Source organism: Paroedura picta, chromosome 2, assembly GCF_049243985.1.
Source record: "Paroedura picta isolate Pp20150507F chromosome 2, Ppicta_v3.0, whole genome shotgun sequence".
In the NCBI taxonomy this organism is placed as follows: domain Eukaryota; kingdom Metazoa; phylum Chordata; class Lepidosauria; order Squamata; family Gekkonidae; genus Paroedura; species Paroedura picta.
In genome coordinates, this window is record NC_135370.1 from 148,275,702 (window position 1) to 148,297,367 (window position 21,666).

Below are 21,666 nucleotides of genomic sequence, written 5' to 3' on the forward strand. Positions count from 1 at the left end.
GAGGGGGGGGGGGAGAAGATCGAAAAAGGCAGAGGAGGGAGGAAAAATCTAGGACGCACAGAAGTTGAGAGAAATTAGGGGTTTCTCCTTTAAGGCAAGCTTGTCACATGACCAGGTGTAGCCTATCTGAGGTTCTCTACAACGGAGCTTGGTTTCCCAATCTGGATGTGAAAAATATTGAGCGTTAAAAGCACTCCAAGATATTGCACAATAAAGGTAGGGTCACTCCGGATCAATCCTTCTTGCTGCAGAAGGAAAATTAAAATCGCCCCAAATCCAAACGGAAATCGCATTCTGTATAGAGGGCAGGGACTGAATCGATCTGGGGTTGGAATAAAAGCTCCGTGTAGTTTACACCTAGGTAACACTGTGTGTGAACGAGAACTTGGGGTACTTGTGGATTGTAAACTAAACATGAGCAGGCAGTGTGATGCAGCGGTAAAAAAGGCAAATGCCATTTTGGGCTGTATCAACAGGGGCATCACATCAAAATCACAAGATGTCATAGTCCCATTGTATGCAGCACTGGTCAGATCACACCTGGAGTACTGTGTGCAGTTCTGGAGGCCTCACTTCAAGAAGGACGTAGATAAAATTGAAAGGGTACAGAGGAGAGCGACGAGGATGATCTGGGGCTAAGGGACCAAGCCCTATGAAGATAGGTTGAGGGACTTGGGAATGTTCAGCCAGGAGAAAAGGAGGTTGAGAGGGGACATGATAGCCCTCTTTAAGTATCTGAAAGGTGATCATTTGGAGGAGGGCAGGATGCTGTTCCTATTGGCTGCAGAGGAAAGTAATGGGTTTAAACTACAAGTACAACGATATAAGCTAGATATCAGGGAAAAAGTTTCACAGTCAGTAGTTCAGCAATGGAACAGGCTGTCTAAGGAGGTGGTGAGCTCCCCCTCACTGGCAGTCTTCAAGCAAAGGTTGGATACACACTTTTCTTGGATGCTTAGGGCTGATCCTGCATTGAGCAGGGGGTTGGACTAGATGGCCTGTATGGCCCCTTCCAACTCTATGATTCTCTGATTCTTCTTTGTTTTTAATGCAAAAGGTCCCGGGTTCAGTTCATGATGTGACTGCAGGTATTTGGAAGACTTTTCCTTGCCTGAGACCCTGGAGACCCACTGCTAATGGGCCAATGGTCTACTTAATTTTATTGCAACTTTGCATGTTCTATGATCAAATGCAGAATTCTGAACAAAGAGAAAACTTATAAAATACAAAATATGTAAAACCGCACATGTCAAGAGTAGTGACAGGTCAGGAAACACACATACACATACACACAAAAGAGGGGGCGTGAATCCTCACTGCCCAGGGCAATGAGCCACCACCAGTCCCTCTAATTAATGCTCAGCCAAGAGAACAATAGACCATGTCTCCAGACTTAGTGGGTGTTAGTCAAGAAATCAACCTTGCAAGGTAGCACAATTACAAGTTGAGTCCCAAAGCCAGCAGGCAGGCAGGCAGCTCAGTTTGTTGCAGATGCTTCTTCCACAATACATGCTTCAGACTTCAGGAGACAGCAAGCAGTGGGGCAGTTACCCTGACCTTTAAACTTTACTTGCATGGGCAGAGAAGTTTACTGAAAACTGGGACTGCCCCTTTTTGAGATGAGACACTTGAGAGAGCCTTACTTCTATATGTCCAGGCATTTGACAAAACGTCCTTTCCCCCTTTATCACTCTGTCAGGAGATGAAATGGAACAGGACAACTTCTTAAGCAGAAGAAAATGCATCTATAGGGGCAGAAAATCATGAAACTGGGACTGAAGGAGGGCCACTATGTCACTGTAATAAAAGGTCAATTTCTCCAGGTAAAGGAGGTTTTGCCAAGCTGCTCTAACCTTATTTTTCTGACTCAGGTGGCTCGGCGGCTGCCCAAGACTCGCTCGGGGAAGATTATGCGGCGGGTTCTGAAGAAGATTGTAGAAAACAAAGCCAATGAGCTAGGGGATCTGACAACCCTCGATGATCATGAGGCTGTGAAAGAGATCATTGAGGGACACAAGCAACTGGTCCCAGAAAAGTCGGGCCAGTAGCCCAAATACCTCAGGTGGCTCTACCCCACCAGGCACCCTAATGTTATGCCAGCAGCAGTCCCCCATTCCCCTTCCAGCCATCTCTTGCTGGAAAGAGGAAGCCAGCCTTTCCACCAGAAAAGAGGAATGACTAACAAAGCCACAAAGGCATTATTTGCCCAAGAGTTGTTGGGAGCACACTGAGCACACTGGGAGCAGGAGCTGCTTAATGCTGGACTCTGGACTTCTCTTCTTCAGAAGCACCTCCAGGTTATATAGTATTACAACAGAAATACCCCAAAATTCCAACTCAAACCCCATTGCACGTCAAGACAAGACTGGCTGGTATTTGTCCAGGCATCCCAAATTCACACCAACCTCCTGATTTTATCACTTGACGCTTTTGAGATGTGATGGAAAGGATAATGGGGAAGGCACCACAAATGTATCAACAGAAGAAATATTGGAGCAGGATGCTCTGTAGAAGCCTGATGTAACAACCTGACTGCTTCTAGAATCTGGACTTTTTTACACACGTATCTAACAGCATACATTTTTCAAGCCTTCATTCTAATTAAATGAGCCCAGAAAGCCAATTACAAACAAAGAAACCTCTCTCAGCAGTATGCAGAAGTTCAACAGGTTTTCTATTTAATAACCTTCAAGCAGCTCTGATCCTGTGCCATCACAGGACACAAGTGTCCAACTGCCTCAAAAAGGAGATGTGTCAGTGTTTTCTAGATGAGCACCCACCAGAGTCTGTTACTGCACACCCATCTCCCAGGCTGGACAGTGCACATATATTGCAACTTTGAGATTTCCAGCAGCCCTGGCAATTAAGATTTTGTCCCTCCACATAAAACATAAGGAAATCTACTGCCATCATATGAAGAGCTGGTAGGAGTACAGAACGTACAAGGTAGAATACCTCCTTCCCTCCCTCCCTTCACTTGTGAACTTCCTGAGGAAGAGGTTGCCACAGTAACCAGGGAATCTGTAGAGACGAGACTCTGGCCTTGGCCAGATATTCCTGTCAGGGGAGCAAAGCAGTGGCCTAAAGCCTCTCCCCCCTTTTCAGGCATAGATGAGAAGGGTTCATGCTCACACTGTGGCACCTTCAGAACAGGTCCTCACAACTCCATCCAGCTCTCTTCAACACCATTCAGTTCTTCTCACGGAAAGGAGAGGCAAGCAGAAGAGTCCCCTTCCCGCCAAGTAAAATCTTCAGTCAGAAATACATTAAATCAGAACAACAGGCTGGAGGAAATTTTCAATGCAAGGCAACGAGAGAGTTAAAATCTGCCCTTCTGCCCCATCCTTTCAGCAGGAAACCGATGTCTTCAGATCACAGAAACCTCCTTTGCACCTGCTGGCTCTGCTTCAACCCTTAAGGCACGTGGATTCCAAGGCACTTTGGCAACTTGCCCATCTGAACTTTTAATTCCATTTTCTGTCATCCACGACTGGCTCAGTCTTTCTTGATCCTCGTTAGTTCCCATTTTCCTTCTCCACACAGTCTCAATATCCAGCTATGGAACTGGAATGCAAAAGTCAGTACAAACTGAGAACCACAACTGCTGGAGGGAGGTTCCCTTTCACTCCGCTCCCCCTTTCTTTTCTGCAAATAAGAACTCAATGGCAAGACCACCCCCTGTTCCTCCCTTTTCCTACCTTCTCCAGACTGCTGCGATGCCCCACGCTAACCAGAGTCATCCCCAGCTGTGCACAGATCCTGTACAATTCATTCTCAGCATCCTCGGTCAGAGCACTAGTTGCTTCGTCCAACACTGCAAACAAAAAGCAGTAACCAGGAATACCCTCAAGACAGCCCCTCCAAGGCAACCCTGGACTTCCAGCCCCTTCCTTTTGAGCATGGTTTGGCATTCGTTGAGAAAACGGGCTGGTTTTGTTACCTTATCAAATCATACATTAGAACTGGCTAACTAGTCACCTCCCGCACACCTTGTGAGCACGTTTAGGCTCTCCCCCAAGGAAGCTGTTCCATTACTGCAATTAAAATAAATGCTCCAATAGCTGATCGTGAAATTCTGAGTGCATCAGAAGGCTGTTCAGTTAGGTAAGCAACAACCATTATGGTAGCTGAATGCGTACTGCAGCAAAGGAAGGGGATGCAAAGAACCCTTTAGTTACTCAATGACATGATCCTTTATGTCTTGCTGCTGGGAGGAGAATGAATGAAAACAAGGAGGGCCCCAAGGGTCAGTACTGATAGTACGAGGTCCTGTCCAAGGATGGGAGGACCCTTGTCAGAGGGGAATAAGCCTTTCAGATGCTTGTATAACACTGGGAAATGACCTTTTAGGATCACAACAGCTGAGCCAGTGGCAACTGGAGGCTTCTTCTGACTCCGCCTCCAAGATGGCCCATCACTGCTGAAAGATTCATCACCGTCACAACTCCCATAAGAGCATTTTAGAGCATTACTCAGTGTAGATGCTGTACTACTCCTTCCAAGCCCAATTTCCTTTCCTCACCTGCATATTGGGGCTGGAGGTAGAAAAGACGAGCAAAGGACAGCCTCTGCATTTCCCCCGGGGACAGGATATCATACCTGTGGCAAGAGCAAAAAGCACAGTGGTTGGTGGTCAGGGCCATCTCGCGGGCTAGCTGCATGTTGGACTGAACAGTCGCACTTGTTACTCCACCAGGGACAGCTGCAGCAGAATTGGTCAACTATTCCCCCAAGTCCTTCAACACACAGCAGCATCTCTTGCTTACTTTGCCCAGCATCCTGCTCCAGTCTCTGCATCCAGGGAAATCTTAGAAGGTGCAATATGGGAAAAGAGAGGGCTGCTGATACCTATTCTTGGAACTTAATAGACTCATGCTCAAAACTGGGGCTCTCCCGTTACTGACTATGACAAACATTCAGGGCTTCATCTGCCGTAGCTGGCTGGGGGAGAGTGCCTGAAGGGCTCTGAATTGCAGATGCTGTGAACGGCTTCTCTTCCCCCTTCCAACTATTGTCAAATCCCTTTGTGAATGACCCAGGGGTCCCCATCCCATTCTATTGCACAGACTTACCAGTTCCAGTCCACTGGTTGGTCCAGGCCTCCTGTCCTCACTAGCAAATCAGACTACATCAGACAGAAGACAACAGATGAAATGCAAAACTTATCCTAGTGCATTACAACCAACCTGAATACAACCAATAAAGGCATGGCTTATTTTGCTGCTCCAATACTGCCCCAGCACTTCAATTTAGTGACCAACATCAGCTCTGTTTCGTGATCAGTTCCTGCTGCTCTCTGGAACCATGCCTCCAAAATAATTGCCATAGGAAGAGTTTTCACTCATTTCGTTGCTATGATGGACATTCATTTGAGCCAGGACTCAACCTTCAGACCTGTTTCAAGTATCTATATCCAGCCTTTAAAATGTGAAATAGAGAAGAGGGTATCTCTGAACATGTACCAAGTTCATTTCTCTAATTGCAGCCTATCCCATTATGAAGGAGAGGTCTGAAATGAGCATTTTGTGGCTAGAGGCTTTCCAGGCTCACATCAACTCACCTTTAAACAAATACAAATAGGCCTAGCTAAAGGCAACGGTCAACCCCCTTTTCCTCCAGGCAGGAGACAGAGATCTGTAGGACTTTAGACCAGGCAGCCTCCAGGAATAAACTCCAGTAAGTGCATCTTTTATCTGGCCTGACTTGGTCAGTGGGTGGGGAAAAGAGAGGTGATAAAACTCAGGGGAACAAGGAAGAAAGGCTTTTTGCCAAGGAGTTATCAGAGGGACAAAGTTCTCGTCTGAGGCAGGCAGCTATTGGCTATGAGGATGCCTGGAGAACTGAAGCAAGCTCTAGGTAATGGGAACCCTATAGAAACTTTTTAAACTTAAGGAGCCTGTCCTATATTCTAACATCTAGTAGGACACGTTTAGTGAGAGGGACAGAAGGATTTGTGCTACCCAATTTCTTTTGGAATCAATTTGGTACTCTACTACAGTGGTCCCAAACCCCTGATCCAGGGACCAGGAGCAGTCTGTAGATCAGTTGGTACCAGGCGCGGCTCCTCCTCGTCCTCCTCCCCGGCTGCTGCCTCGGGGGCTGCCCAGCCACTCTGTCGCCGGCTCACCTTTGGTGCTCTCCAGCAGCTGCTATGGCTGGGGCTCCCCCTCATGTGGCACTGTGCAGCTGCTGCTGGCAGCGCCCCCCAGTGGGCGGTGGGAAGTCAGGGGCACCGGCAGGAAAACAAGTGGAGCAGGGGCTCAGGTGGCGGCAGCAATGTCCCTCGGCAAAAGACTACCCCCCCCCGGGCCTCAGTAAAACTGTCAAGCGTTGACCGGTCCCCGGTGATAAAAAAGTTGGGGACCACTGCTCTACTAAAAACATGCTTGTAAACATGTTCTTTTAAATAAATACATTATAACTTTGGATGCTTGTAATGAGACTCTGTACTACATAGACCTCCACCATCATGGACATGCCCCAGAAAAGGGACAGAGGCTGACAGTAGGCAAGCAGCTATTCCTCCACACCAGGCAGTAAATTGTCCCCATGTGGCCAAGCACCGGGCAGCGAGAGACACAGAGTCCAGGCCTCAGGATTGTAAAGGGAAGCTGGGAGTTCTGACCCTCTTAGTGGGCAATTCCTTACAAAGGCCAGGGGTGGCAGTGGCTACCCACAGACAAAGCTCTCCAGGAGGTGGGAACCACTTAGAGTGGGCAGGGTGGAATAGAGTCTGCAGGCCAAAGCAAGTCTGTCCCACCATACCCACGTGTTTGGAATTAAAACTAAGGGTTCAGTGGTTGGGAGCTGTGACCTCTATGATTCTCAGCTGACTGAAGTGCCTTCTTCCAGCATCTCTTTCTAGGAACTGACCACTGACATTAACATTCTACCTGGCTAAGGATTTATAGCCACTTTCTTCCTAGAGTATGCCACAGAAGTGGGACAAGAGAGTCAACACACTATGCAATTTGTTCTCTTGGTAACTCACCAGCCCAGCCAGCTCCAGGAATCTCAGAATCCTTTCATCATCTGCAGACCCTGTTATGCAAGAAAACACTGCATCTCTGAACATGGCTTAACAAAGGACCAAAACCTCTCAGATTTTTCATCCTTTAAAAATTATCCAAGGATACAGAATTCCATATAAGAGTGAGCGATACAATGATACATGTATTTCAGTACTCCACTACACTGTCACCAATAGGATGTATTGCCATAAAACATAATTAAGATTGCAGTAAGGGTCAGTTAGTGGTTAGTTCAGGCTTTCTGCGCTGTCACTTCCTTTGCTGCAGGGGTGGCTGGAGATAACACATCTGGTGGGAGTGTCTGGATGATGTCACCATTGGTGACATGTGACTTCTGGGGACATGGCAGGAAGTTATGGGCTGCTGACATCACTTCCGGAGTTTCTCAAGGACTGAAGAATGTTTCAGTGGTTTATCAACAATAAAAAGATTGAGAAAGGCTGGGTTAGGTAATGCAAGCTGATTTTTAACCCACCTTAGACAAGAACACAGAAACAGCCCTACTGTATCAGACTAAAGGTTCACATAGTTCAGCATTCTGCAGTGACTAATAGTTGCTTCCAGGAAGCCAGAAGCGGGCAGAAAAGATAGTGGCTCTCTCAGTAATAACACCTCCATTAGCAACAGGATTCAGAACTAACGTGCTTCTTAATTTTGGGTTTCTATTAGCTACCATGGCCAAGAGCTATTCATAGACCTCTCCCAACATGACTTTGTCTAGCCTTCTTTTAAAGCCAATTAAGCTAGTGCCCATCACCATATCTTCTGGCAGCGAGTTCCAAAAACTAGTGTATTACTTGAAGAAGACTGTGTGCTCTGAGGCTACTTTAGAAGCTGCACCATCCAAGAAGTAACATTCATCGGTGGCACTTATAACTGAACAGGTTGGGGTCATGCCTTTCTACAGACTCCAGAACTTTAACTGCAAGGCAGACCCTGGGGATGTGAAAGGGGTAGGGTGGGGGAATCATTGCTGCCTTCACGGCACAAAAGCAAGCCTTACGATCAGCAAGTTAAGCTCTCTACATTTTGGACCAATGCAACGGCCCATCCATGGCTATGCAACTGGGAGCAGATCAAAGCTACGTTTTTCCATCCCTCTGTCCCACCACAGGGCTTAACCACGCTTAAAGATTTTTGTCAGCCAAAGTATTAAGTGTAGTTAATCTCTCGGTTCTTACTTCATCTAGCATCTGAAAGCATCCTTCAATGGTGGCTGAGCATCTGGTAGTGTTTCATCTGCACCAGCCCTTTCAGCTGGCAATCTAAAATATGAACTCCCAGGCAATGGCAGAACAAGAGTTGTTCTAACAACTAATTTATTTATTGAATTTCTAGTCTGTCATTCTTGGCCAGGCCAGCTCGTGGCAGTTTACAATAATAAACATATAAAAACCATTAAAAAAACCCAATGCAACTGGAGGCAATACAATTTGGTACAGTCAGCACTGTCAATGCCAGCAATAAAACAATACCCTGTTCCCTCCCATGGAGCCTCCACTCTTCTGCTCCCAGTCTATGTCCTCAATAGAGGACCCCTGGCGATGTCAGCCCTGGCAATGTCAGCTGATCACGAAAAGGAACTGAAGGGAGTTTGACAGGCCAGTATCTGAGGAAAAGCTGAGGACAGCCCTGGGAGTCCATAATTATTGAGAAAGGAGCAAAGTATAATCAGGGAACGGCTCGATCCCATTTACCATAAATGAATTAGATTTGAATTAAGATCTGGAAGATCAGTTGGAAAGCAGAGCACAGCTGCCTGCTTGTAGACCATTGTTTTATTTCAGTGACAATTTCCCCAAAGGCCTCTCTGACTCTGGATTAGTTTAAACTTTATTTTCACCAATAAGTCCCAAACAGTCTCATTCTCTGGCAGGGGCACTGCTTGCTCATTCGTCACACGCATATACACACACAAATTATCACTAGATCTTTGCCATGTCTAGCAGCCATTTGCATGAGTTCATGAACTACAGCAAATCAGACGCACAGTATTTGTGTGACCTCATGTTGCCTCAAATAAGATGCCTTTTCAATGGCATCAATTCTCATATTTATCATAACTTGGATGCCTGACAACTAATCAAGGGATGTTCAAACACGTGTGGAGCAACTCTCAAAAGCGCATGAAGAGATAGCCTTTCTACAGAAGAACTGACCTATTTTCCCCTCCTGAACTCTGCAAAGTGTTACATACACCAATGGCGTTACTCAAATAATAATAACACCTCAGCAACCTAAGGAAAAATATTTCAAGTCTGCCAAGTGCCCATGTTTTAGAGGCGGAGTGTTGTATCTCCGATGTGTTGGCTATTCTTTTTCAGGCCTGACTTTGTAACACTAAAAACTATGACAACCCACATTGCTTTCTGTCTTCGTTGTTCTATTCATAACATCTCTATTCCAAATACAAAGTCTGAGTTAACATAGAAATCTGCTTTAATAATTTTACCATAGTCTCTTACTGGGAAAAAGCGCAAATGGGTAAAAGGACTGTGAAGCCCGAAGGAGAAATAACGTAGGTAAAGTATTACACCAACATCCAACAGCTCTTATATAGAAGCTGTCCACCAATGTGTAGAAGAATGCTATGATGACATGCAGAACAAAGAAACAAGGCACAGAGAGAAACTGATCAGTGGCAGAGAATATGTTCAATCAAGGATAAAATGGTTAATAGAGATGACAGCAGGGAACACAGCCATGCTACAGAAGGGGTGCTTAGCTTGTGGAGAGGCAAAAGTTATGCTGGGTGAAATGAAGTGCCCTCCCTCCCGGCTTCCTCCTGCAGTCCTGCTGAAAACTGCCTCCAGCAACTGTGGAAAGGGTACAGTCAGGGGTGCATCCAAAATAAAAACCAGATTCAGCCCTTAAAGATTATAGTCTAGCTTCAGAATGCCTTATGCACACTAAGCATATCTGCATACATTTTCTTGGCTCTGGTTTTTTTGTTTTTTTAAGCTTTGTTCTGCTCCTAAGCCAAATCTGCACATGGTCTGACTAATGTTTTCCAGCTTTCCACACACTAAACATCCCTGCATTAACAGACAAGATGGATAAGTCAATCCCCTCCCCCACCACAGAGAAGATAAAGCAACCAAAGAAAGCTCGTGCAACACAGACACACACTGCAGAGGGAAAAGGCACAGAAAGGGACCGAAGCTACTTTAGTCCTTCGGAGGCAGCTATTCCAATGAATTCCCACTCACCTGAAACTGGATAGATCTCTTTCAAAGGGTAAATCACCTAATCAAATAAACACAAACTCAACATGAGGGGGCTCCAAATGATATTGCAATGGCTGAAAAGAATGAGCAGTTACAGCACACACCTTCTCTCCCCCCCCCCCCCCAGCTCCCACTGGGCCAGTAGCCCTAGGTGGCATCAGCCACAGAAGCACTGCCAAATTAGCCTGAAGACAGCAAGACAACCTGGAGAGTCTTTTCACTGTGAGGAGATCTGCCACGGAACATGACACTCACCTGTTCCCGCAGAGTCCCATCTGTGAAGAAAGGCCGTTGTGGCAAGATCACCACCCCATGGGGGCCAAAGCAGGTTAGCAAGTGGACATCACCTGAAGAGATTCAACAGGAAGACTCTCATGCACAGGACCAGGGGCTCACCATTTCCCCATCAATACAACACACTTCAGAATTAAAAGCATGTTCTTCTATTGGTCCTTATGACAGGAGGAAGAGGGGCAGTAAAGGGAGCAGTCTGGGTAGTTACAATTTGCCAAATGCCAAATTTGAGGTCAGGGTTAAAAAGGGCTTCCTGGCTCACAGTGACAGGCAAGACTGACAAGACTGACACCATTTTATGAGTGCATAGCTTTAGTTGATAAGCTAATCTCAACTTTAGCTGACTTCAGCTACTGTGTAAAAGGTTACTGTGCTAAGCAAGATGTGGTAAAGTGGACAAGATGTCCAGCAAGATGTCTGGAAACATAGCTGAATAAGCAGAACTACTGATGTAGAATGATGTCTGTTAATTTTGTTATTAATTCTGTTATTCACCGCCCCGAGTCGCCCAGTCCGAGAGGGGAGGTTTACAAATCAAATTATAAAGAAAGGAAACTGGTTTTGCTAAGTAAATATGTCACATAAGGGCAACATATATTTATACTTGACAAAATGTGCTTAAATGTGCTAAACTTGAAAAACATCTGCACTTGTCTAAAAGTTGTGTGTTGCATTATATAAAAGGTTTTGCTACGGCCTTACTAATGGAATCCTTGTGTCTTTGCCACCGAGATCCCCTTTATTCCAATGAAGTTCTGATTCCTTTTGGAATCTCCCTGTTGTGTCCTTCACTGGACGTTGGCACACCAGGCAAACAAGCCATTTAAGTAAGAATAGCTCACACTCATTACTACTATAGTTCAAAACAGATAACATAATTGGACAGAGGCCACACATGGAGGTGAAGAGGAGATGATGCCCTCCATGCAGTCTTACCAGTCGAAACCACCCCTCCTGTGCAGCTGGCTCTCTAAGGGAAAGAGGTGAGCAAAATAAGAATCCTTGTCTTTACTTCCGGGGCTAAGAGTAGAACAGGAAAGGCAGTTTTGACGGGGCTGGAAGAATTAAGCTTCTTCAGCCTGTTCTGCACAGCTAAAATCTGCACTGGGGCCATGTAAGCATGAAACGTACATTTAAAAGAAGCTGAGAGTTTCTAGTTCTCCATCTTGTCTACTTTGATCCTATGCTTGACTATCTCTCAAGGCGGCAATGACCCATCAATCTGGATTAATGTAAAAATAACACACACTCTTGCCTGGCTTGACAATGACACTTGACATTTCGCTCACTATTGTTACCCAAAAGGAAACAATCCACCCATTTACAATCCAAGTTGTTGCCTAAAAGGATAGCCCCCAGAGCAGCTCCAACCACTCTGGAAAGCCAAGCATCTAATCATACAGGAAGACTAGCCTTAACCCATGCTCCTGCATTCATGGCCATGTGTAAAAAACAGCAAAACTCAGCACTTCCTGTTGATGGAGTTTCACAGATTACTGGCTTTGCAAATGGCCAAAGGCACCTGGCAGGTTATTGTTTAGCAAGCACATGAGCAATTCCCATTCAAGTGGGGAAAGGGTGTCTAGGAATAAAGCAGTAAGAATGTAAGGGCAACAAGGGCTGATTTGCATTCTTGAGCAAGTGAAGTCCAGTCTTTGTCCCCTCTGTTGGCGCCTGTGTAGGGAACCCATGTCTCGTTGAGTGTATGTGCAGAACAAGTGTTCATCAAAGCAACACTCCCTTTATGGCGATGCACTCACCCTGCTTGCTTTCCCAGAGGCCAGCAAGGGCACGCAGCAAAGATGTCTTCCCTGTGCCCGTGTTCCCCGTAATCAGTAGACTATTTCCTTGTGTCACTTTCAGGTTTAGGTCTTTGATAAGCAGTTTCTCAGAAGATGGTACAGAGAGCGAGACCTGCTCCAGGAAGAATGCTGTGTCACTAGGCGCTGCCTGTTCCTTAGAAACACTGGTGCAAAGGTTGTTCATCAAAGACCCGAAAAAGAGAGGGAAAGTAAAGCAAAACGAAGGGGAAGCAGATAAGTCTGTGAGTTGCACTGCGTGGGGCAGAGTGTTAAGCAATTAACAGAGTGCCTCCTTCCTTGACATGTGCTTTGAGCCTGGCCTTCTCCAGTCCTCTTTACACTGGATCTTGGCTGGGAGTCTCCTGACTTCATCCTTCACATTCTAACTTGACATTTCACTGTGGCACTTTCCAGGTGTGTTTCAACTGTTTGGCAAGCCTCTTCCTTCTCCCACAAAGCCAAGGGGAAATCCTGGCTTTTCTCCAGTTCACTGGAGGTGCTTCAGAAGGTCCTTTTACTTTTGAATCCGCATGGAGCACCCATTCAGGAACAGCTGCCTCCATCACTGAAGTATGTGTGACTTGGAACCTCTCAATCTTTTACAATTCTCTCCCCTCCCCCATGCCAGCCATTTTGTTGTTCATCCCATCTCCCAAGGCAGGTATTCTGTGGTTGCACCCAAGTGCCTTCCTCAAATTTTCATATGTGCCCAAAGGCTCAACAAGCTCGGGGACCCTAGAATATCTGAGCTGCAAGGTTTCTCCCAAGGATTATCTTAGCCCTCCACAATCAGTGTACTCAGCTGCCTTTTCTCTTGTAACAGCAGTACAGTCAGGAAATTGCTGACTTATGAAAGGTATGGTGACTCACTTGTTGGAGTCCCATTTTGCTTGTGATTGAATGCCATTTTGTTTCTTGGAGAGTTTCAGCAACGTCTCCTGCAGTTCTCCAATCCTAGAAAGACACAGACTGATCAATACGGAGATAACATTTTTGTTCAAAAACAACTCCTCTCCTGTCCAGCAAAACTATAAAATAACAAATATTTTAGGAAGCCTAAAGAGGTAGCTACACACATTCCTATAAACTTGTAAGAGGTGAACATGTTTTGTGGAGTCTTCTGAAAAGCACTGGGGTAGATCCAACCAACCTCCTAGGACTCTTTCTCTAACAAGCAATTCTTCCTCCAATGGAAGAGCCACTTAAGTTGGAGCAAGGCTTCAACCCTGAGGCCAAAGGCAAGGTGGGACATAAATAATTCAATAAATTAATACATGAATGAGATTTGTCCAATGGAGTGCCAGGATAGGGCTCAGGATCCACCCCGCTATTTAAATATGTGACACCAAGGCTGCGAAATGGAAAACCTTGACAAATTGAACAGATTCCCACCAGCTGAAGCTCTCCTGTCTGAAGACCGAATTAAGATTCTCTCGACTGTTTCTTCTATTGCAGCCTCATTGATTTGGACTACCGATGCTAAACAATTTACGTCTGTAGGGATTGGGACTGTGTGTGTGTGTGTGTGTGAGAGAATGTTGTTGCTTCACTTCTTCCCAAAGTGCTTACATTTGTTTAGGTCCTCTAAATGAAGCCAGATGCTCACATCCTATGGAAGAAGTCTTACAATCTTTGATGGGCCTTAAGGGATGGAATCCCTGACCTGGGCAGCCCAGGCTGGCCTGACCTCGTCAAATCTCAGAAGCTAAGGAAGGTCAGCCCTGGCTAGTATTTAGATGAGAGACTTTCAGAAATACTAGGATTGAGATGTGTAGGCAGACAACGGCAAACCACGTCTCAACGCCTCTTTGTCACAAAAACCTTACGGGGTCTCCATAAGTCAGCTGTGACTTGCTAGTGGGAAAAAATGAACTGAAAGCTTCCTTCTTTTTGCAGTAGCTTTGAAGGTTTATACTGTATGCCCAGACATCCTCTCCACTGGCCCACAGACAAGAGGACTCACCTATGTGTATAGCCTGCCACATCAGACACAGTAGTGGAAAGGTCAATGAGTCGGCTAAAACACCCAATCAGGTACAGGGAGACAAAGGCATTCTACAAGACAAACCACGTGAAAACCGAGCGTTAACGAGGTCTGAAAAGCAGTGCACAAGAGCTCCCTGCCTCTAACATATTAGCCACAGAGTAGCTTCTGTCTCATCAGCTGCCAGCACCACTAACTGGTGTGGTGTGGTGGTTGGAGTAATGGGCCGGGAGATGAACACCCAGGTTCAACTCCCCACTCAGCTATGAGGCTCTCTGAGTAATGCTCAGTCAGGTACTCTTTCTGTACCTCACTTACCTTCTGTAGCTGTTGTGAGATAACAATATAATGAGATTTAAAAAAAACCCTGAGCTTTTTAGGAAGTTTATTTATTTATTATATTTATAGTCTGCCTGCCTCCTTGGGGGACTTGAGGCAGATAACATAAAAGCACATAAAATCCCCAAACTTTAAAACCACTATTGTAGCAGAAAAATAAGGGGAGTCATCCACCCCCTCTATAACATCCACAAGGGTTCAATATGATGCAGTGAAAAGCCTGGGGAGGGGGCAATGCTCTTAAACGACCCAGCCTCAACCGAAGGCCTGCCGAACAGGACATTCAAGTATCGATTTTGTTCCTTGTCTTGCGCATGCAGCATGAAACTAAACTTGATCACTGGGGTAGCAGTTACGATTGCGCAGGTGAAAAAAGATCAGTCAGAACCATTGACCAAGGTTCAAGGTTCTTCAGAGTCAGTCCACAGTCTCACTGGTAAATTTCCTTACAAATTACCCATTCAGCCAGAGGGTGAACTTCACACCTGTTCCTCCCCTCCCCTCCCGGAAGTTATTAGCGTTGATAATATAAAATTGCTGGCCCTGTCATGATTGATGATGGCATCTCTGGGTATTTGCACAGTGCCTAAGGGGGTAAGCCAGGAGTAGTCAAACTGCGGCCCTCCAGATCTCCAAGGACTACAATTCTCAGGAGTCCTTGCCAGAATTCGCTGGCAGGAGCTCATGGGACATCGACATCTGGAGGGCCGCAGTTTGACTACCCCTGGGGTAAACCTTGTGGGCCAGTAAATGGACCGAATGCACCCCAACACACAGCTCAGAGACCCTTTGGTGGTCAAAGTAATGAAGCTCTAACCCATTCCAACTGGGCGGGGGATGGGTGAGGCTGGACCCACCTTTGAGCCTGCAAGAGCTCAGCTATGGAGGGTTGGCTGAGCAAGCCAGCAGGAACACACCCCGGAATCAGGGAGGAGAAGGGGAAATCTGCAGGAGAAATCTGTTGACTGGGGCTGTCCAGGGCAGCATTCTGCCTCCAGATATACTGGCCCCTGGCATAGGGTCTGCTTACTAGCACTCGATACAAGGCAGGGCGCAGCATTCCAGTGGCACACTTGACACGATAATTCCTGCTTAGCAAAATGACACTCTGAAACCTGAGGCCTCTTGACGTCAGTAGCTGAAAACAGCATGGCTATGTACCAGGCAGCATTTGAAATGTTAAGGCACCCGAGCGTTCAGAAAACAAAGAGGAGCAAATATGAAGGAAGTTAACAGAGAACTGCAAAAATAGCACCCTGTAGTTATTTCCAGCCTGCCAAGCTGCACAGCAATTCCCCACAGCGCAGGGATCTATGTTCCCCCCCTGGAGTCCTGACAACCAGCCTTTCTCTGACCAGGAGCTGCCCCATCGTGCCCAAAGAGAGCCTCTCACTGCAGAGCAAAGAACTTCGGTCAGACTATCTCCAGCGCCATGTGACTAGACTCAGATAAGCTTATTAAAAAAAAAACTGATTCAAGGAATCTGAAAGGTTGAGCAGCAGTAGAATATATATGAAATATTAAAATGCAAATATTAATTTCAATACATGTGCATATATAAAACTTTAAAACATCAACATTTATCATGCAGTATTGCACGAATCCAAAACATTTTTACACATGGATAAATGACAAGAAACCAGAAAACCAAATGTGTTTCAACCCCTTTTCTTCACTGGTCTAATATTTAAATACACTCCTGTGATGTAATAATGGGGACTACAAGCTGGTAAACAACATGAACGAAGAGGCTCCCACACTAATAAAATGTATCCAAATACATCTTTGGAGCCACCCCATGAGAATATTTATTCTGCAAAGTGCCACCCTTATTGAAGTCATCTCTCAGCCTGATTGTATTCTCATGTGACTCATATGCTATAATTCATGCAAAAACTCTGTTAAACAAGATGACTTTTGAAACAAACATCTGATTTTAAAATATTTTCTTGGGTACAGGAGCCTGATGGGCAAAAGCTTCACACTTTTTAAAAACACAGATGGCACCAGGAAACGTGTTAGTGAGCACCATGTGCCCGCGAGCGTCACACTGGGAACCTCTGATTTAGGACATCACATAAGTCCAGAATCCAGTTCTGGGTACAGAATTCAGCTTCCTGTAAATTCCAAATGGCTCTGACTAAGAAGGCAGGCTAGAGTGTATGTAAAAACTCACAGACACCAGAATAGATGCTGACAGGTTGCAGGGTGTCCATTCCGTGATTTCTGCCAACCAAGTTTAAAACAATCCTGGAATTCACATAGCGGTGGATTATTCAGGCTCCCATAAGTCTTCCTTTGGCACTGTGGTTCTCTAAATCCACCTCTATATGGGCAGGGCCGTTTGTTAGATATGCTCATTGCATGTGTGTGCGCGTGGACACGACAGTATGTGCATCTGGACATCACTAAACCGCCCTGAGTTGTAAGAGAGGGTGGTATATAAATGCAAATTAAATTAAAAACATTTTTCTGTTGTATAATGGCTGGACCCCATTATGATCACGAAGGCAACCACATTGTGCCACTCACAGATAAACTGGGTATTTCCACATACTCAGAGAATTCCCTAAGAATGTAGAAAATATGATGATCTTCTAAAAGAATGGAAAACGTAAATGACAGAGGCAGCTTGATGAGGAAGACTGAATAAGCTCCATGAAGCACAGAATATAAGGAGAAGATGAGTAAAAGAACAGAGGAAAGAAAGATCCAGCCATTTCCATCCCTAACTGCTTCAAGAATCTTGCAGGAGGAGACCAGGGGCAGAGAGACCTCCAACTTGTTCTCTCTATCTCAGTACCTCACAGGCTCCTTTCAAGGCCTGGCTATTTATGGCGACATAAACAAATAATTTCTACTGACATCCTCCCTGCCAGCATAGGTAGTCCCTTCCCTCTCCAGCATAGGTTGTCTTCACATGCCAGTCTCCTCATGCTATGCCCTAAAAGCCAGAAAATTCTACTGGCTTCTGTTAACTTCATCCAGTGGGTGTTATAGGAATTCCAGGAGATGGGAAGGTCAAGGAAGAGTAGAACACAAGTCACCGAGTTTCTGCCTTCCTGAATGACAAGAACTCACCTTGCTGACCAATGAGCTCAGTGCTGCCGGATCCAGATCACCGTAGACGCCACCAAAGATAGGAATTGCAATCACCACGTAGCTCAGGATGCTCCCCAGATAGTCAAAAGTGTTGATCCCAACTGAAGAGAAACACATCAGCATGAGCCAGGAAGAAATCTGGAATACCTGCCCAAGTAATGCAGCCAAAATCTTCTCCATCTACATTACGTTATCAAATATTATCAGTTTGCAATCGGCTTACTGACTTACTGAAAGGCAGGCTATAAATTAAGCTAAATAAAAAAAAAATATCAGGGCCAAATGTAATTCCCATCAACAGACTCTTCTAAATGGGATCCACATGCAGCATGCTGGGTGACCTTTGGCCAGTCACAGTCCTGTTAGAGCTATTCTCACAGAGCAGTTTCCCACAGAGCTCTCTCAGCCTGACTTACCTCACAGGGTGTCTGTTGTGGGCAGAGGAAGGGAAGGTGATTGCAAGCCTCTTTAAGACTCCTTCAGGTAGTGAAAAGTGGGGTATAAAGACCCCAACTGCTTCTCTTCTAAATTCTGTGCACAGAAGCACCACTCCACTCCTCAAGGTAGTTCCAAATAACCCTTGAACGGAGGGACAGGGGACCCCCAGGAGCAACAAGGGGGAAGGGAGCTGAAGGGCTGCTGTAGAAGAAAGGAATTCCCCCCATGTGCATGCAGATCTTTTTGACAGAATCCGGGAACCCTGAATTACAGGACTAGACCACAAACTTCAAAGCACTGCATGCTGTTTTCTGTTCATCTCTAATTTTAACTAAATTGAAACTGATAGCTTGTTTTTAGTAGCCTTGCAAGGCAAGCTGAGCAGCTCTCTGCAGAGGCAGCACACACATTGTCTAAGTAAATAAACACAATTCCTGAATCCACAGAGCAGTAGATTATTCAGACTCCCACTAGCTATGTGGTTCTGTCCATCTGCCTTGCTATATGTATGTTCTTTCTCCCCAACCTTAAGAAACACAGAAAAGTGTCATTAGCTGTGTACAAAATATGGAGCCTGTGAGGAATTCTAAAGGAGAAAGGGGGAACCATTTGGAAACCTCATCTGCAATCATTCAACAGATTTCCACAGATATTCAAGGACCATGGGGGGGGGGGAGAAGAGAACTAGACGGAGCCCACTCTTTACATTGGCCGCCGTGTAGCAGATGAGAAGCAGGAGCACAAAGAGAGACCACCATGTCTCACACAGGGCAATGACAGGGAACAGTTAATATACCACTTTTCGCTTTTTGTTCATTCAGTTCACATTTCAGCAAGAACGGATGCAAACAGAACTCCTGGGGAGACTCAAATGCTGGACTGAAATGAGATATTGTGCCAGGAAACCAAGAATACTGAATCCCCACTGAGAGGTCCTGAGCTAGCAGCACTTACAAGGGCCAGGTGACGGCTTGTGCGCCCTTCCTTCAAATGCCTGCCTTCTTCTTCCTCAGAGTCTTTTGAATGGCCCTTCTTAGGCACCTAAGTATAGGTTCTGTGTCTCTGTTCATCTGTGGAATCTGTTTTTCCCCATGTCAGCTGGTTGTTCACTTATTCATCCCAACCACCCTCCCTTCTCCCTCTCTGTGTAGCAGTCATCACATTGACTGACAGAAGTTTTTCCTGCAAGGCTCCAATCTGAAGTCAGTCCCTGGGTGAAGTGCCCTCCAAAACCCTTCAGAAGTAAGACAAATGGCTCTGCTTACTGTACAGCCACAGCTCCTTGCCCATCAGCTCCCTCTGGGTCTGCAGGAGATGCTGTAGCTTGCGGTTGGTTCTCATGTGCTCCACTTCCCCAGCTCTGCAAAGCAACACAGGGGTTTGCAGCTTGTCCATCTGGAAAGCGGGCTATTCTACCTTCATGTATTTTGTCCTGGCCACCGACTGCAATCAACATATTTGTCTGTCTGTCTGATTGACACTGAGTCAGGCCACTGATTGCTCAGTCAGCACTACTCAAATTGGCAGCTGCACTGCATGGTCTTTGGCAGAGGTCTTCCCCATCACCCAGTATCTGATTTATTTCTTAACTGCAGATGCTGGGGACTGAACCTTCGGCCTGTAAGGCAGATACTCTACCACTGAGCCATGGCCCCTCCCAAGGACTCCCCCTATTTCACACTGCACTGCAATCTCGACTGCCAGAATGATCCGCACTCAGTGTAGGCCAGACAGGGCACAGAAGAAGGAGAGCATGGCTGATCAGGAGGGTTCAGATCTGTGAAGTACTTTAATTATTACAAGGTACTGTGAGAAGCCTATTCTCTAAAGAGGAAAAGGGGCCATACTGAGCAAGTCAGATCATAATCTACTACAGAATTACCAAGAAGATTTCTAGAAACAAACTTCATTTTGATAGCTTTGGAGTTCCTTACCTGAGGAATATCCTGAAGCAAAGAAAGGAATTAAAAGTATTTCCTTGCAATAAAATATCCCAATTCCCTTCTTTACTTCAGGATAGTCCTCAAATATGAGACTTCAAATCTGTCAAAAGGAAGTTGGCTTGTAGTTCTTGGTAATACTAGTGACCTCTTGTGGTAAGAAAGTAGAATAGCAGAAATTATGCCCATGTTCTAAGCCAGGACAGCAAAATGGGAATGGGGACAGCTGAAACTCCCCTATTGCCCTTTGGTACTAGGACTCCCAGATGGTTTACCAAGATAATAGAGGGTGCCATGGAAGATGCCGTGCACAACTCTCCAAATGCATCTTTGAGAAAAAAAATTATAATTCAATACAAGTACTTGGATCAGTAGAGAAGAAATTGCAGAAAGACTAGGGAAGCAGAGTGAGGGAGTGTAAGAAAGATGAACTACTTGGCAGAAGGGCACAGGAAACAGAAGAGAACAGGATACAAAGGAAGCAGGTACCCCCAATCCCACCCACCTATTTCTTTCCTCCCAGGAGCTGAAGTTTTCACAAGAAGGGAGACTAGAAAGGGCAGCACATCTCTTACCTATAGAAAGCTGCAGATTCAGCATTCACCCTCAGCTGCACATGCTTAAACCTGTTAAATAGAGGGAGGGGGGGGACCAAGTTAACATCCATGGGGACCATTCTGGAGCAAGTGACCTGCTCCTCTGCAAACCCAGTCCTGATTTTGCCATAGGACATATGTCTCTTGGCTGGAAAACAGAAATGGGCACAGGCAGAGTACAGAATTGTAGTATCAGAAGTCAGAAGATTTGGGTCCAAAGCATATGGTCAGAAGAACACATCGGATACAGCTGAAGTTAGGCAGGTCTGGGTCTCAGCACTTTACAAGCTGAACCTTCTGGAAATGTGTTGCCTTGAGCATCATGATGAATACAAATAAATAGCCAGGCACACTTTGCTTGCGTGTGGGTCTTCCACAGGTATCCCACCTGGGCTAGTCCATCTCCAAAGCCGGCCTGTTTCAATATGTTTTTCAGCATAAAACAAAGCTGGTGTGCCAAGTATACAAGGAAGGGCTGCAGCCACTCCATGGTTTTACTTATTGCCAAACTATATATTTTGCTGAATTACCTGAAATCGCCTTCCAGCTTCTCCTGCTGAACCAGTGTTGAAACAATGGGGCTCATTAGGATCTTGTTGATGACTGTCCCAACGATGAAATATCCAAAGATACTAACGGGACCCAACCAGCCAGTGCTAAAAGGGAAAAGCAGGGAGAGGTTAGCAAAAAATACCAAAAGACGACCATGGATCAGTCTGTTAGAGCTTCATTTCTACGTTAGTAAGGTTTGCTACAGTTATGTGTCAATTAGCACATATCAAGAAATGTCTGCTTTTCAAGCATGCATACATTCTTGGTTGGCCACTCCTTAGATTTAGGGACCTCTTTCTCTAGGACAGGCTTTCTCAGCCAGGGTTCTGTGAAACCCTGGAGTTTCTTGATGGCCCTGGAA

The 21,666-nt window shown here is 45.7% G+C and overlaps 2 protein-coding genes across 5 annotated transcripts in view; one reads left to right on the forward strand and one right to left on the reverse strand.

Moving 5' to 3' along the window:
• The window catches only part of LOC143830560 (acetyl-coenzyme A synthetase 2-like, mitochondrial), a 38,799-nt gene extending 32,373 nt beyond the window's left edge, over positions 1 to 6,426 (forward strand). For all 3 annotated transcript variants that reach the window (XM_077323225.1, XM_077323226.1, XM_077323227.1), the window contains one exon: positions 1,872 to 6,426. In XM_077323225.1, coding sequence (XP_077179340.1) covers positions 1,872 to 2,048 — 177 coding nt within the window. In that variant the 3' untranslated portion in view covers positions 2,049 to 6,426. The remainder of the gene's footprint in view (positions 1 to 1,871) is intronic.
• The window catches only part of ABCD4 (ATP binding cassette subfamily D member 4), a 40,038-nt gene continuing 21,033 nt past the window's right edge, over positions 2,662 to 21,666 (reverse strand). For both annotated transcript variants that reach the window (XM_077323230.1, XM_077323229.1), the window contains exons 6-19: positions 21,284 to 21,409; positions 20,733 to 20,783; positions 19,483 to 19,577; positions 17,759 to 17,880; positions 14,318 to 14,409; positions 13,225 to 13,308; positions 12,313 to 12,518; positions 10,514 to 10,605; positions 10,241 to 10,277; positions 6,992 to 7,041; positions 5,073 to 5,125; positions 4,523 to 4,599; positions 3,699 to 3,814; positions 2,662 to 3,564 (exon numbers count right to left, since the gene is read on the reverse strand). In XM_077323230.1, the coding sequence (XP_077179345.1) occupies positions 3,496 to 3,564; positions 3,699 to 3,814; positions 4,523 to 4,599; positions 5,073 to 5,125; positions 6,992 to 7,041; positions 10,241 to 10,277; positions 10,514 to 10,605; positions 12,313 to 12,518; positions 13,225 to 13,308; positions 14,318 to 14,409; positions 17,759 to 17,880; positions 19,483 to 19,577; positions 20,733 to 20,783; positions 21,284 to 21,409 (1,270 nt within the window). In that variant the 3' untranslated portion in view covers positions 2,662 to 3,495. The remainder of the gene's footprint in view (positions 3,565 to 3,698; positions 3,815 to 4,522; positions 4,600 to 5,072; positions 5,126 to 6,991; positions 7,042 to 10,240; positions 10,278 to 10,513; positions 10,606 to 12,312; positions 12,519 to 13,224; positions 13,309 to 14,317; positions 14,410 to 17,758; positions 17,881 to 19,482; positions 19,578 to 20,732; positions 20,784 to 21,283; positions 21,410 to 21,666) is intronic.